The following is a 16,288-nucleotide window of genomic DNA, read 5'->3' on the forward strand; positions in this document are numbered from 1 at the left end:
AGTGCGAAACAATAACAGAAACCCGATGCAATTCAGTTGGCCCTTCGGGTCTCGGCCCACGCAACAGGCCGCGTTTCGACCAGGAATCTCGCCTTCGTGCATAGCGCTCGCCGCCAGCGCTTCCCGGCAAACGGTTGCCCGGGAAGAAGCCGTCGGGGATCTGTGAATGCCATCGCGCTCCGCTCTTAAAGGCCAAGCGTCTTTGAAATTGTTCAGTTTATCATTTTAATGAATTTCCGTATTGTAAATAGTACTTGCACTACAAGTTCTTATACTACGCAATTATAGTAAAATGTATGGAATGTATACGCGCTGCGATGTTGACATGTAACAGAGACAGCCAAGCCGAAGCGAGGCTTTCCCAGAGGCTTGTATTGGCTCAGTGCTTTATGGCAAAGAGCGATTTACAAATTTGGGTTAGAATATTAAGTTAAATCGTTTGAGTACAATGAGAGTGTCCAACAGTGAAACGGTCGCTTTGTTCACGTGATGCAGCGTAGTATAAGGCTGATAAAACTGATGGCGACGCCACCAATAGCCTCGAGCACTATAGCTTGTCCTGGATTCTTATAGCAGACTGACTGCGTTTATTAAGGCTTGCGTTGGGGCTAGTCGGGATATTGCGTTTTAAAAAAGACAACGATGCAAAGTTGAGCCACCGAGAACACGTGCGTGCGCTGTTCCGGCTTTTTTTTAGACAACAGGCATGAGCGCCTGTCTTTCTCTCGTTTGAAGTATTCATGGTTGGAAGGTTGCACAGCATTCGAAATAAAACAATCGACTCGCAGCAAGTCTCGATTCCGATCCCAGATGCGACGAGTCGGAGGCGTGGAAAGCTCACCTCCCGTTGCGTCCCGTTTAACTCCGTCATGCGAAGCGTTTTCGAACAACCATTTGCTCAACTGACTCAGGGTTATTCTCAAAGGCCAACCGGAGCGAAATTTGGTCTATAAATGAGCGTAGCACGTAGCGCCGAAGGCTGCAAACCGTCTCGATTTGTTCGCAGCTGTGGCCGCGACGCCAGATCAATGACGGTTCCGAAGCGCGCCGCGACCAGCACAACGCGCCACCTCAAAGCGGGCCCAAAATGCACGCCGCACAGAATCGCAGCAGCGGACAACGTCGACACGCACGACGCAGTGAGAAGACTTGCGTACGACGCGTGCCGGTGCATCTCCGTCCCGACACGCGGTCGAGGGATCGTGCTTCGCCACAGGTGTGCGCCTCGCAAGCTGCTCGGGAAACTGCCGGCACCCCTGCGAGGCATGCCCAACACTTTTCTCGACCTCGGAGAGCGCTTCCTGGCGGGCCCAAGGACCGCGCGCAGTGGTGTCGCCACTGCTGCAGGCGAGTGCCGAGCACTGGACAAGAAGGATGCTGTTTGCGACATTCCTTGCAAAAAGAATGTCACGGTTTTACCTGCACGGTTAGCACAATGGAAGCAAAGTGTACACGCCTCTACGGATGATTCAACAACGGTGCGGATGAAAGCGTCATTTCATCCCTAGGAATACGTCAGTGCTGGCACTTTTCAATTGGGACATCATCAATGGCATGATCTGTATTAACACTTAGCGTGTTCTTTTATGTGTGCCTTTTTAAATATTTGTTTTCTACTATTCCATTTTTTAATATGGTTTTTTACGTGCCAAAACCACGCTTTTATTATGAGGCACCCCGTAGCGGGGGACTCCGGAATAATTCGCAGCGCTTCTTTAACGAGCACCTAAATCTGAGTACCGAGGGTGTGTTCGCGTTTAGCTACTATTTGATTGACTCGAGTGATTGCCTCGTGTTGAATCGCGGAAAGTGAAGAGCCGTTTTGTTGTTCATTCATTTTTCTATATTTGCTTAAGCATGTTTGCGAAGTGCGCTTTATTACCGCAACGTTATTTCGTATCACCTGGTGGGCTCATTCTACAATGGAACAGTCATCATTTTCGGAGAACCCCGCAACAAAAGAGTCGAGGTGTGCATCGCGCTATGTCTCCCGTATGCGTCGTGCTGAACGAATCTTTTTCTCAAACGAAGTCGCTAACATTTCCAATTCCATCCAAGCAAAATCACACAGGCTACGAAGGCGCCGTATCACTTCACAAAGCCCGAGGTTCTCCGCGACCCGAAGTTCACTAGCTTTCTTTTCCTTTTTGCCGCCGTCGGAGGGCGCGTCTGCGGTGGTCCCTAAGGCGGGAGAGGACTCTGCCGCCACACCACGTGGTTTCATGCGACCGGGAGCCACTCGTACAAAGCAAGGCGAACAAGCGCTGTGACGCGGCGTCGTGTTCCTGCAAACGCGCCTAGATGGGGTCGAAAAAGTGACCGTCTGCCGTTGTGGCACCAAAATCCGAGCCAGCATTCCCTTATCAATAGAAATGAGCTCTACCTGTTCGCATTGAACGGGCACCCTTCTAAACCATCAGTGTGACGACAAAAATGTCTGAGTGTGGTTTTTCCGGTTTCCTTCTTTGCCGAGCAATGTATACGTGTCTTACGACGTTTTGAGGACTATATAGGCTACGCCTGCGAGAACTGGAAACAAATCTATTATTGAAAGTTAGTGCTGTGTGTTTGTCCCCTTTCCGTGTCCCTCTCGTGCTTGCGCTACAAGAAAGTAGAAGGCACCATCTATACAAGCCCGCGTGGCTACTCTCGCTGATTAAAGTGCTAAAATAAAAAAAAACTGATTCAGTGAACCTGCATGCTTGATGTCTGCGTAGACTTGCCGCGACCGTACTAAGGTGCCATTAACCACACAACACCAGTGGCCATGTCTGGCGATCGAAAACGGGAAACGAGTAAAGAGAGACAAGCAATAGGAAGTGACAACGCATTCGGACGAGAAAGATTTTTTTAAAAATTATGGGGTTTTGCGTGCCAAAACCACTTTCTGATTCTGAGGCACGCCGTAGTGGAGGACTCCGGAAATTTCGACCCCCTGAGGTTCTTTAACGTGCACCTAAATCTAAGTACACGGGTGTTTTCGCATTTCGCCCCCATCGAAATGCGGCCGCCATGGCCGGGATTCGATCCCGTGACCTGGTGCTCAGCAGCCCAACACCATAGCCACTGAGCAACCACGGCGGGTCGAGAAAGCTTAATGAATGTCTCGCGTTCGCCTTCATCCGTTTCAGCGCGACTGTCGTGCGCGAAGGACGACAGTGTACAAAAGAACGAGGCGGGCATTCGTCCTGCTCGGTGGACTGGGCAACGAGCAGTCGGTCATCGTGCAAGAACTGTTTCATTCACGGTGCACGCGGGTTTTAATTTCCGCAAAGGCGACGACACTCAGTGGAAATAATGAATTCGTAAATCTGCGATGGCTAGTGCAGCATATAGATGGGACAAATACCGCTGCAACAGACACTATGCTATGCGTGGTTTCGACACTGGCGGCGGCAGCCTTGGTCACGTTGCGATACAACGCCGTGCGGGTCGGGTTTAATCAACCTGCGCTGCTGCGCGTGCGACGAACCACGCCAACCATGCAATCGCCCCGCAAATTTTGCGGCGCCAGAATAGACAAAATACGGAGGAGCCCACAGACATTGGGCTCTAGTCACATAGTGCTGCGTATTTCTGCGATTATAAACAAACCATCCACCATGCAATTCCTGCACGCCATTTTCACAAGCGGACTCAGTTCGATTATATGTCGGGATCGTGCAAGCGAACTATTATGCACCGAGCAGCGGGAAACATTCTGTAATGTTCGATGCAGGTGGTAATACAGGCGAGGGTAATACATCGTCAAAAGTGACGGAAAGGATTAAATGTACGGTTACCGTTTCGGGGCCGGTACGGACTTGGCGTACAAGACGAGCAACGCGCGAAGGGCCCGAGTATTCGCGCGTTATGTGGCACAGATTACAGCTGCGAAAGATTGCGCTGCGTCCGGCCTGTGTGGTCGATTGGATACACACAGACGCAGGAAACATTCTTCGTGCTCCCGCAGACTTGGTTGGACAGAGAGTCCGCAACCCGAGTGCAGTCGCGTCTGCACGCCATTCAGTGCCAGGCCCGATCGTTGGGTCGAGACATGAAATGACTGACGCCTCGGCGAGCAACCGGGCCGAGCGCCTAGCACGGACGATCGCGAAGACTCGGGCGCCGGCAAAACAGCTGACAGCAGAGGCGATCCGACGACTTCCTGGTACCAGAACGGAGAAGGGGAAACCGGCCGCGGTGCGCGTCGCTCTCTCCCCCTGTTGATTTCCTCGTCCAAGGTTATCGCATCGTTAATAAACGAGCGCGCACGGGCGCGATCGAACACGCGGCTCCTCCGCGGGGGAAGGCGCCCGCACGCGCCCGTCGTCCTGCTAGGCCTAATGAACGATGTCGGAGGCCACTGGCGCCCGCCGCGACGGGCGCGCAGCTTTGCCTCACCACGGGCCGGTCGGGCGTGACGGCGCTCCAAACGACACCGCCGCTGCAGGCACTCGCAGCAGGGGTCTGCTTTGGCGCGGCGGTTGCTTTGCTTTTGCGCGCCCGGTTTCGCAGCCAACGACAAGCCGTCTGCTTCGGCGAGAAGGGCGGAACTCGCGCAAGTGCGGAGAAAAAGGGAAAACACTCACGTCGTCCCACTTGACGAATTTGTTGCCCTCTTGCAGGCTCTTGGACACACTGATGGGTTTGAGCTGGAGCACGTGAACGCCCGATTTCGCACCTGCCATATTCCTTGTTGTTCACATGTGTCCCAATTTGTTTGGTTTCACCACCGGGCCAGCACTTCGCAGGACAGCACACCACAACGAGACCAGCCGCGGCACCCTCGCCTTTGCTCCGCCGGCCACAGATGCGGCGCGCACCGGCTGGCAAGACGGTGGCGCCACCCAGGGACGCTAGTGGCAGCCTCCTAACTCTTCTCTGCACTCCGCGGCGGCAGGTGACGCTCGACGAGCGCCTTTAACTGCTTGCTGCGGTAAAGCCACAGAGCAAGAAACATTTAGGAGTGGAAACTCCGCTGTTTGCGGCGACCAGAAAAAGTCACATGCCCGTGGAACCGTTATCGTGCTGACGGCCTGGAAAGAAATTACCGCCGTTGAGAGCGTGCCGAAGCCGCCTGCCCTAGAGTTACTGTATAAGCATAAATAAGCATAGCGGTGGCGTCGTGAACTAAAGTATGGGACCACAGGTGGCGCTGTGGTCCCATAAGAAGGAAGAAGAAGCATGTGCTTGCTGCGGTAAAGCTAGGGAAACGACGGAGCATATTTTATTAGAATGTGAAGACGTCTATGCAGCGGTCGATTTAGGCACCACTGGCCTCCTTGAAGCCCTTGGGTTCAGCGGGAGCAATGGTAAAGCAAACAGGTCCGCAATAGACATCAGTAAGAGGCGATTGGAGGATTGGTGGAAGAAAAGTAGGGAAACGACAAAAGACGGAGACGTACAAAAGCACAGTTCGCAATAGGGTATCAGAAAATTTGGACGTGGTAGTTCATAGTGTCTTTTTTTTGTTTCTCATTGGTTAACCTAGGTAGGATATTAGGCAGCATAGTAGCAAGAGCTTGGTGGCGCAAGCCACCGCGCCGTTCCAAAGGGGACGCTCATAACATCCATCCATCCATCCATCCAGTAGAGTTACTGTATATGCTACCGCAGCTGTGGTAGCATATACAGTAACTCTAGCCTGCCCGGGCGCTGCATGTTTTTTTTTTTTTTTTTTGCTGCGGCTTCTACGACGCGCCGCATGGCGCCGCCACTGTATACGGTCCCGTCGGCGCGTCTAATAGCGTCCTCGATCACCATGCCCCGGGGTTGCCCCGAAACCAGAATGGTGCGCTTCGCACCGCGGTGGTGGCGCACTGCGGAGGGTCAACATCGAGGACAAAACTGCCCCCCGTGCAGGTGCCTGCATGCAGCGCCACCATGCCCCTGGCGCGCAAAACGTGCGCGACCGCGCGCGCACATTTGGTTGTTTACAGGTGCTGAGCATCCGCGGCAAGCTCGAACCTTGTCAAACTGCGTGCTCCGCATACCCGGCTGCAATCAAACACAAATGGATTTTATAATTAATGGCAAGAGACATCATGTGGCGATGTCTGTGGATGAAATGAACAATGTTCTGGCGAGTAAGTATTCGTTTTTAGCAACGTACGCGCGGGCAGTCGAGCGTATCGTCAGCAACACAGCGCGATGCGCTTCCGCGGCCTGCTCCCAGCAAGTTCTAGTAGCACAAATATGGGAAGCCACATAATTATTCGAAATAATTTTTTACGCTTTACAGATCCGACAAAGCTGCATGCGTTGGTAGAGTCGATCACCGGCAGTGCGAACAGCAATGCGAAAGCCGATGGTCCGAGTGCAGTCGCAGGACCATCAGTAATTGCGAGCAGCTGCTTGTCTAGCAGCCCTGGCAAGTACTGCATTTCTTCGAGTTTTTTATAGACGTTCAAGTATGTCGCCCACTGAGCACACTAAAGTGTAGGAGAAACGAGACTCGTTACGAAATAAATATAATTGGCATTCTGAAACTATGCATGTCAACTAAAAAAATTAAGGTCTTATTAGAACATTTCTAACTGAAATAACTGGTCAAACACCAGTTGTGTTTTGCCACCCATTGAACTCAATCATTTGAGCCCAATCGGTGCTTCCAATTGGAAATAACTTCACCCAATAACACCAATAAATGGCGCACCATCCTATTGGGCCCAAAGGAATACGCAATTGGATTCATGAGCCCAATGAGTTGACCTATTGGGTTCAACTGGCGCCAACAGGGCTCATTATTATTATTTTTTTGACTGGGTATGTTTCAGTCGACAGTTAGCTTTCTTTCACATGTATTGCCCTTGCCATTGTCAATTTTGTGGCTATTATTTCTTGGATGGTACTAACTGAGCCATTTGTACATTTATTTATGTGAATGAATTTGTTCTCTCATTACTAGATGCTGATGAAAGAAATGACCAGGATGCGAAGATTTCTCAAACAAGTGAATGGAGTGAAGGGGAAACAAGGGTCCTTCTGGACAAATTTTATGATTACTTGAGCCAAGTGGGCCCGATGAAAAGATTTAAGAACAAGAAGGCCATGTGGGCTGCAATTGCTCTAGATATAGAAGATGAAACAGGACACTTCAAAACTGCAGAGCAGTGCCAGAACAGATTTAAGACCATTAAAAAGAGGCGCTCTGAAGCAAAAAAACACAATGCAACCTCAGGTGCCGAGCCCACAGAAATTCCCTTTGACGACGAATTGGCCAAGATTAAATCCATAGACGACAGTTTTGAACCTGAGCTTTTGCGAGGACCAGGAAGGGTTGAGTATAGATCAGAGAAGGAAAATGACACAGTTCCACCCAAAAGATCAAAACTAAGCATCCCGGAAATGATGTGAAAAATTCACGAAGATAGAGAAAAGCAGCGAGAGCGACGACACAAAGAGAAGGTGGAGCTGTTGAAACACCTGCTGGGGGCACCAAATCAGCCTACAGTAGCAGCGTCTTCCTGGAGTCCATAGTGTGTGACATCTGTACTTGGTCCTTGGCTAAAAGAACATAAAACTGGCCGGAGGATGAGATACAGAGAATAGGACAAGATGAGTGTGCATTTAGTCTACCTCTTACCTGCGAAGCACGTCATTATGCATTTTCCTTACCACCACTTAGGCAAAAGTGGCAATGCTGTGCAATGTGTTGTTGTGATCATCACATTTTTAATCATATTGTATCCTCCACTTCATTTCTGTTCATAATACTTAATAAATACATTGAACGATACACCTTGTGAGTATTCATGATATATTTTATTACAACTCACTGCGTCTGGCTCAAGACACATGACAGAGAACCTAAGTAAGGTAAAGAATATTTATTTGTGGATCACTTGTACAAAACAAGCTGCGAGAACAAGGCATCTTACGAATTGTGGCTTAGCAAAAAAGAGAATATGAAAGTGCAGCGCATAACTACGAGACTCTTGGCACTGATGCATGGAAATGCAGTGTACAGGTGGCCCTCTCTCAGCCATGCTAGGTCAACAGCAGCAAGTGCAGTTAGCATTAAAATGCAGCGTACACTCTCTCTTGCCTCCCACACTTCTGTGTTATTCTACGTGGTAATTACAAGCAGACAATTTGTTGTAGCCTACTATTTATAAAAAACCTGCCGGCACAATATCTTTGAAAATGATAAAGTCCTTAAATGCTCTAAATATCTGTTTTGACAGCTTCCTTCAGTCATCTGTTATCTAAGCAGGACTACTGTTACCACTACGAAAAGCCACCATAATGTAATAAGATATTATATTCAATTGCCTGCATTATTCTCGTGCTGCATGCTAATATCAATAATGTAAAATTGCCACTAGAAAATAATATGAACCTGCAATGAACCCTCATTTTTCTTACGGCCAGGAAAGAGGTATGGAAGACATTATGGAGCTAAACTGAAAAAATAGATGAACAGCCAGATTCAGTACTAAATAGTCGTGGCTCACTGAATGGTCTGAAGGTACCGTACAATTTGCTTCCGTTTTTTTTTTCTCCTAGCTGCTTCAGCACTTTTTCTGTTTTTGAGTCTACAGAAGCTAGCATTTCAATCGGGTTTGGCCTGCTGGCATTTGTGGTACCCACATCCTCATAGTCAAGGCCACTGTCCCCTCCTTCAATGCACATGTTGTGGAGTACGCAGCATGCAAGAATGAACAATGTAGCCTTCTTTACTGTCCAGAATTCCAAGTACAAAAGTTGCCTGAAACGTCCTTTCAGCAAGCCAAAAGCATTTTCAATGCGTACTCGTGTTTGGCTCAAGCGCAAGTTATATTTTACACATTCAGGGGTCAGGGAACCATAGTCCCTGAATGGTGTCAGGAGATATTCTCGGAGTGGATAGGCAGCATCACCAAGCAGATGATACTTGCCTTCACAAACTCCTGGCAGTTTATCTAAAGCAAAACTGCGCTTGAATGTGTCAGCGTCGTGCATCTTGCCTGTGGGACCAAGGAACACATCCACAAACTTGCGATCAGCAGTGCAAATTGCCTGAACGCCGTATGACTTCTTGTCATGCCTGTTTGTATATGTTGAGGCAATATTCCCGGCTGGACACCTCGTTTCTATGTATGTCCCGTCAATACATCCCAAGACATTTGGAAAACCTGAAATCTGAAGCCAGTGAAACATTAATGGGTTTTGAATTTACATTCCCAGTTACTTTCTTTAGCATGCTGAAATACCAATATTAACTATATTTAAATACACAATATGCGGAAAAATGCTGCTAAAATGTGTGGGAAGAACTACAATATGGCCAGTCATACAGGGAGAGAAAATTAACGCTCGGTAAACGCCTTACCTGTGATTACAGTATGCACATGTGGTAGTGCTCACCAGAGAATAAAAGCAGTGGGTGACTAAAAAGCGAACACGGCGAGACTGTTGCCATAAAACGTGTTAGCCTGAGGATGGATTAGAATTAAAAGCATGCAGGGCAAAGGAGGGATTAAACCTTGCACTTAAAATACAATTCCTTCATATTATTCCTTTTTTTCATATATTCTCAATTCGACTTCATATGCGGTCTCCAACAGACACGTAGAGCATTTGTCAAAATTTAACAGCCCAAGGCATGGTTTGTTTGTAAGCCATGTTCTTAATGGTAGCGCATTCGTGAAAGAGGAGAGAACTAGGGCCTCTCTCACCGAGATTTCGAATGCTGCGGGATGCATAACAAGCAGCAAACAGCGGTCCAGAAACAAACTCCTCGGGATTCTAATATTTAAAAAAAAGGTTTAAATAAACAACTGCCCCATAAAAGCATTTATGACAACACCGTCGCCTTACTTCTTCGAACTCGGCGCTGGCTGCTCTTTTTTTTTTCAGGCGTGTCTGGGAAGCGCATCACATCCGCGCTGATGCTGCCCAAGAAGCCCGCCACATGTTCGATGATGCCATTCACAGTGCTCTCCGCCATTCCAAACATGACGGCGACGGCTCGCTCGGTAGTCTTATTTCCTGCAAACCTGACGAAGTAAACAACTTGTCACGCATGCAGGTGCCTGACTAAAATTATTTAGAAACAAACAGGGACAAACAACTCACCAAAGAAACGAAAGAACGTGCTCCTCAGCCGATTTTTGCGCATGTGGGCCTCCATGATGCTTTGGATAAAAACTGGAGTTCTCGTAATCCGCAATCAGACGGTAGCAGACGCTCCTGCTTACCCAGAAATGCTTTCGGAACTGCAAGTAAACGATACAACACCTCACATGGCGGTGGCATTACACAATGCTTTGGCAGCAGGAAACAACTGCAAATAGACAGACTCCTTACCCCGGTGTCGTCGAGGCGCCTGACGACCCGTTCAACGAACCTGTCCACTTTCGGCCGCTCTTCACCACATTGTTTTTGGACGAGGTCGATCAGCATGTTGTCTTCGCTGTCAGACGAACTTGAAAAAAGCTCATCGGTTGCGGCAACTAGCAGCGCTTTCTTTCTCATTGGCGACATCTCCACTAGCACGCTCCGTCAACTCCGCTGCAACCCCAGCCATGCCGCAGCTATCGGACCAGAGCGCCCGCAGTAGTGCCATTCTGTGGTAGTGCAGTCGGCATACGCGCACGCGCGTCGCGCGTCCCGCAGTGCTTGCTGGGATTGCGCGTTCACAGACATGTGCTTCCGTCTTGGTCTCATTAGCGGCTGTCGCGGGACTGTGGTGTGCTAGCTCCTTGCCTAGTATAAAGTTTACGACGCTAACACACAGCATGTTCACGTTTTTCCGCGCTATATGCCATTTGCATGACGGCCGAGTTGAAAACGAGACATATGTCTGTGTTCTTTGCATTTGTGTGTTGTAAATTACTTTCTATTGTGGAAGTTCTGGGAGTCTTATTACGCAAGGAGTGCGAACGTAAACATAAACACATGTGTGTCTGAAATTTTGAATTATCCATAATACCCTTTACGCCTGATAAGTGGGCTACACGGCCTGTGTGAATCAGCTACCGTATGTTGCGACGCTCTTCCGTGTGGTAAACTGATGCATGGTGCGCGTTTATTTCTGTACTGTTGTAAAAACCATTTGTTTATTCACTCAATACAAATGTACGGCCTCTTCGCCGCAGTACATTTTAGTTACGCGGTGAAGCATACTAAAAGTGGGAGAGGGCCACTATCAGCCAGCATAGTATGTCCACTTAGGCGACCTGAGAGGCGGAGGGTTCGCGAGTGTATGATTAAAGAACTCTTGCCCCTTTTCACTTTTAGTGTGCTTCACCGCAGTACACTGCTTAGGCTTCACCTCGAAATATTAGTGTATTGCGAGAAAGATAATCCTAAAAAGCCTAATTATGCAAAGTTTCTTTTGTAGCTTGCTACACCGCAATACAGGGGCGTAAATAAGCATCGTGCAGTAAAGCATACTAAGAGTGGAAAGGGCACATAGGTTTTCTCATTATCTTCAATTGTGATATAATTTGCAAGTGCATCTGTGCTTGTGGTAAGCTTCATTGACAATTCTTTGTACATTACAAATTCATATTGCAGGGAAGCTTACTAAAGCACATTCGCCATTACGGTACGTGTTATTCACCTTCAATGCAGGAGCGCAATGCGGATTCTTGCCCCTGCTTTTGGCTGGACTGCACATGCTCTTTGAGAATTGATTCATTGTTCATAAGTGCTCTGGTACTCTAAACTGGAGGGCTCAAGTTAATATGGAAGCACAATTTTTATTAAAGGGACAAGATGTTGCCGAGATGGTTGCAGCACAGCTTTTTTTTTCTTCCTGGCACCTTTTCTACTTGAAGGTTCCATTGCAGTGTTTCGAACCTCTTTGAACCAGCACATAGTGTATATAAGAATTGGACACTGATTGGGAACATCGCCTAAGTTCATGCCTATATATAGTAAAAAGGTTTAGCACGACCAGACAAAATAAAAGAAGGGGGTGGGCTGTAGCAATACTAAGTGTTAAATGGTGCTTTATCCTTTCCCTTGAGTTTTCTGTTTTTGTGCTTTTATGGATCCTCCGCACTAACCATGTGAGTGGAGAACTTGAGCTTGTTGGTTTCAAGTCTCGTGGTTGTTACTAACAGAACAGTGTGATAAACGAACAAGGGCTTGGAGGCATCAGTTCACCTTGCTTGCCTCATGGTGCTGCTTCATAAGCACGGTGAGCATCCAGGCCAACTAGGAAGGGAGGTTTGTTGCAATTGCTTCTGAGCTTTATTGCCACCAAACCAAGAGTGCTCTCAGTGACAGCTTTTGGACAGTAGAATGCTTGCACCCAGCAAAGTCTTAAGAAGGAAGCATTCAAGATGTGCAAAATGGGCTTTTTGAAGCTGGCAGCATCACTGAAGGGGCTTTGCCCATCTGCCCTCTTTATGGATACACAAAGATGATTTCCTCATTAAGAGGGGTTGTTTCAGAGATCGTTACATGTCAACAGTGTCGGGTGTTTAGTAGCTTGTCTTTGCCCAATGTTAATAACCTGTTCCTTCTCCAGTGCCCCTGTGAAGTGCCTACTTTTTGGACACAATGTTCTTTCCTTGCATTTTTAGCTTGTAAAGACGTCTATTACCCCTTGCCTCAAGCTGGTCCTTGCTGATGTCACCCAAGAAGGCATTGGGGAGTATGGCAATGTGCACTTACAAAACACTGTTGATACCAGTGAAACCAAATTAATGGAGCTGCTGTTCTTTTTTTGTCCACTCCATCCTTGTTAGTTACAATGAGCAATGTCCCAACAGAAGGCATATGTAGTTGGTTGTGCATAGCCTGCGCACTAAGACTTGTTGGCATGTTATGACCTTAGCACAGTGTTTATATGTAAAAACCTTCTGATGTGTTGATGACTTCCTTCTCTTTATCATACTTTGCCTGATGGAACCAGCAAGCGGGTCAACCAGATGTTCAACAGGCTTCCCCCTAGTTTTCCCAGAGCCTCCTTTACCAGGGTGCTGCTCATAGATATGTTTTCTTGACCTTGCACTGCACTTCAACCATGGCCACACCTGCTAAACCTATAGCATGCAATAAAAAAATGCTATACATCATGTTGCTCCAAACTCGTGACATGTGCTACAAGGCCTTGAGGAACACCCTGATTTATTTACGCCCTCATCATACTGTACGAAGCTTCGCATGATAAGTGCGAGAATTAACATCTGGTTTTTCAGCGTCATTCCTGTCCAGCTTGCTGAAAGCTATCCTGAGTGTTTCAAAAGCAAACGACCGCTGCTGGACAAGAAGTGCTTAAAACAAGGGTCGCTATAACCACATATGTCACACGAAATGAAAAAGGCCACTGAGTATACAGGCGGTTCACTTCATATCCAACAAGCTTGGTTCTCCCTTTGCTAGTGAATGAACTCAACTTGCCCCGAATACATGGCCTGTGACAAACTATGTGCCAGATGCTGTGTCCCCTGCAAAGCTGAAGATGTGTACGAGATCCTGACACCCTGCAGCGGCTTCTACACTGGGCAAACAGGCTACTATAAAAACGACTGCCTTTATTAGTAGCATGAAAACGGGCAGAAATTTGGCTATTCATTGGGCCCAACTGCAGGTGCAAGCCACTCTTCCACCAGATGTGTGTTGTTCACAGAAACTGGAGCTATACAAATGCAGATAAAAACAATGATGTTTGAAAGTAGTAGAGTTGAACTATATTCTGCACAAGCAGTGCTATCTGCAGCGCTGGTACCTTATAGCCACAATTCATGGCTGCACCACCATGCAAAGGCACTATTCTTGAATTATTAACTTCTATTATATTTATGGTGGCCATATATTGCAAATACATATCATCCACATTGTGTGCAGTATGGTTAAATGTCAATTATGATAGCCATTCCTAATCTGAAATGCAACAAAAGAGCAAATATAGGCAACAAATTGCAATTCAAAGAGACAAAAGACAACCAGTGCACAGGATAAGTGACAGACTTCCTTTTATTGAAAAAGAAATGTCACATGTGTCATGCCACCAGCAGTGGGTAGCAATCTTTCAAGCTTGGGTGACAGAGGCAAAACTTAGCAAAATACTACAATCGCACTGTAAAACGGCCTTGGACATAAAAAACCGACATCAAATCGTACAGAATGAAAGGGCAAGACTCCGTCTAAGAACAGTCTATGGCACCACATACTTGAAATGGTGTAAAAAATGTTGACATGCCCTACCCATAAAGAAAAAGCAACAAACACAGAAAACACGCCTTAAAATGCAATGTGCAGAGTCTGAAACCAAGAAAAAACAACCCGAAAAAGGTTTCGCTAAGTCTTTCAACGATTAAAATTGTCAAACTGTATCATCATTTCTTAATGAACCTGCACAGCTGAAAAGGAAGGAAGGAAAGCCCAATAGCAGGGCTGCAGAAAATGTCACCGAACAAGTATACTTTGCTTACCAACGATACCTGTGGTTCAGTTGTGGTCTGTGTATAAACTAATTGTGTATAAACTTTTCTTGTTTAGAATGGTTTAGCGGATATGGAGAAAATGACCATAAGAGCACCAGGTGTATGCATAGTCTACGCACAAAAAGCTACTGCTTTCTTACTTTTTTTTCTCTCTACTACAATTCATGAGCTTTAAGTGCCTTAATAGCACTGCTAACATCCTACTGCAAAACACAAAATTGGGCAACTTGTAGCACAAAGAAAATTGCAGTTTCACTCATAATGGGAAACAATGATGCACTAGCTGGTGAAATATGCGCAGGAGGCTTACTTCATGCAGTGTTTGTTGAAGTGAACATTTGCCAATGCAAGTCGCTAATCTCCTTAAAAAAGTAAAATAAGTAAGGGTCGTATTTATTTGTGGGAGTTGTGCCTCACAGTGTGAACGTGGAAAGACTCGGCTTTTCTTCCTCCTCTTTCATATCCTGACTTAGCCACTGATCTACACCAAAACAACACTTTAGCTTCTTACTGCTGAATTCGTTTTGGTTTTCTCAAATCTATATTTGGGCTAGCCATTGCTAGGTCTTGCGCTTTGCTTGAGGAAAACAATACACCAACAGCTCCATCCAGTAAATCTGAGAAGCCAAGCACTAGAAGAAGATTAATGAAGCAGGTGCACCCAATCATTGTCATCACATGTAAGAAGAAAATTTAACATAGGACTGCCTTCACAAGTGGGAAGGTGATGTGTAAGAACTTGAAGGTGTGGATGCCAGCTCTATATACAGTACGCAGACATTGAGCAGGTGTTAGCCAATCATGGCACCTGTTGGCTAGATCACGCTCTCCGGGATTGGTATTCACCGCGGCTGAACCTTCAGCAGAGTGGCTAAAATGTAGAATTGTGGACTGCTACTCTTTTGATCATATGTTTGAATCCTCGCAGCACAATGAGAACATTATTTGCAATATTCCAGCAAGAAATTCGGGAATTCCAGTGACAACACCAGTAACATCAGAACAACCAGGGGAGTTCGCCCATAGCAGCTATTGCTGTAAAAAAGAAGACTGGCATAAGCACAAGAATTGAGATGGGCATACTACATGCCTTTGTTCTGGCAGTGGTCCACTACTTTGGTGCTACAGTTAATGATCTCCACTGTCACTGGACATAATAAGAGTTTAATTATACACTCGCGCACCCGCCGCCTCTCAGATCGCCCAAGTGGACATACTATGCTGGCTGATAGCGGCCCCCTCCCACTTTTAGTATGCTTCACCGCGTAACTAAAATGTACTGCGGCGAATAAGCCGTACATTTGTATTGAGTGAATAAACAAATGGTTTTTACAACAGTACAGAAATAAACGCGCACCATGCATCATTCTACCACACGAAAGAGCGTCGCAACATACGGTAGCTGATTCCCACAGGCCGTGTAGGCCACTTATCAGTCGTAAAAGGTATTATGGGTAATTCAAAATTTCAGAGACACATATGTGTTTATGTTTACGTTCGCATTCCTTGCGTAATAAGACTCCCAGAACTTCCACAATAGAAAGTAATTTACAACACACAAACGCAAAGAACACTATATGTCTCGTTTTCAACTCGGCCGTCATGCAAATGAAGCGCGGAAAAACGTGAACATGCTGTGTGTTAGCGTCGTAAACCTTATACTAGGCAAGGAGCTAGCACACCGCAGTCCCGCGACAGCCGCTAATGAGACCAAGACGGGAGCACATGTCTGTGAACGAGCAAACCCTAAGCCACTCTGCTCCTCCGCTACCCCCGCTGCCAGGCTGCACCACTCGTTTCAAGCACAGCGCACCAAACACACATTTAGCGCTGAACAGTGGGCGGTCGACGCAGTTGCATTTACATGACTTGCAACGAGCAGCACATCCCTCGATGTCCGTTAAGCAAAGTCGGACACGGCG

The 16,288-nt window shown here is 47.1% G+C and overlaps 1 protein-coding gene across 4 annotated transcripts in view; it reads right to left on the minus strand.

Annotated features, from left to right (window-relative positions):
• The window catches only part of Plc21C (Phospholipase C at 21C), a 571,303-nt gene extending 566,496 nt beyond the window's left edge, over nucleotides 1-4,807 (minus strand). For 3 of the 4 annotated variants that reach the window (XM_075698222.1, XM_075698225.1, XM_075698224.1), the window contains exon 1: nucleotides 4,572-4,807. In XM_075698222.1, coding sequence (XP_075554337.1) covers nucleotides 4,572-4,670 — 99 coding nt within the window. In that variant the 5' untranslated portion in view covers nucleotides 4,671-4,807. The remainder of the gene's footprint in view (nucleotides 1-4,571) is intronic. The other variant, XM_075698223.1, reaches the window with a different exon arrangement.
• Nucleotides 4,808-16,288: the final 11,481 nt, after the last annotated feature.

This window comes from Dermacentor variabilis, chromosome 7 (genome assembly GCF_050947875.1).
Source record: "Dermacentor variabilis isolate Ectoservices chromosome 7, ASM5094787v1, whole genome shotgun sequence".
Lineage (NCBI taxonomy): Eukaryota > Metazoa > Arthropoda > Arachnida > Ixodida > Ixodidae > Dermacentor > Dermacentor variabilis.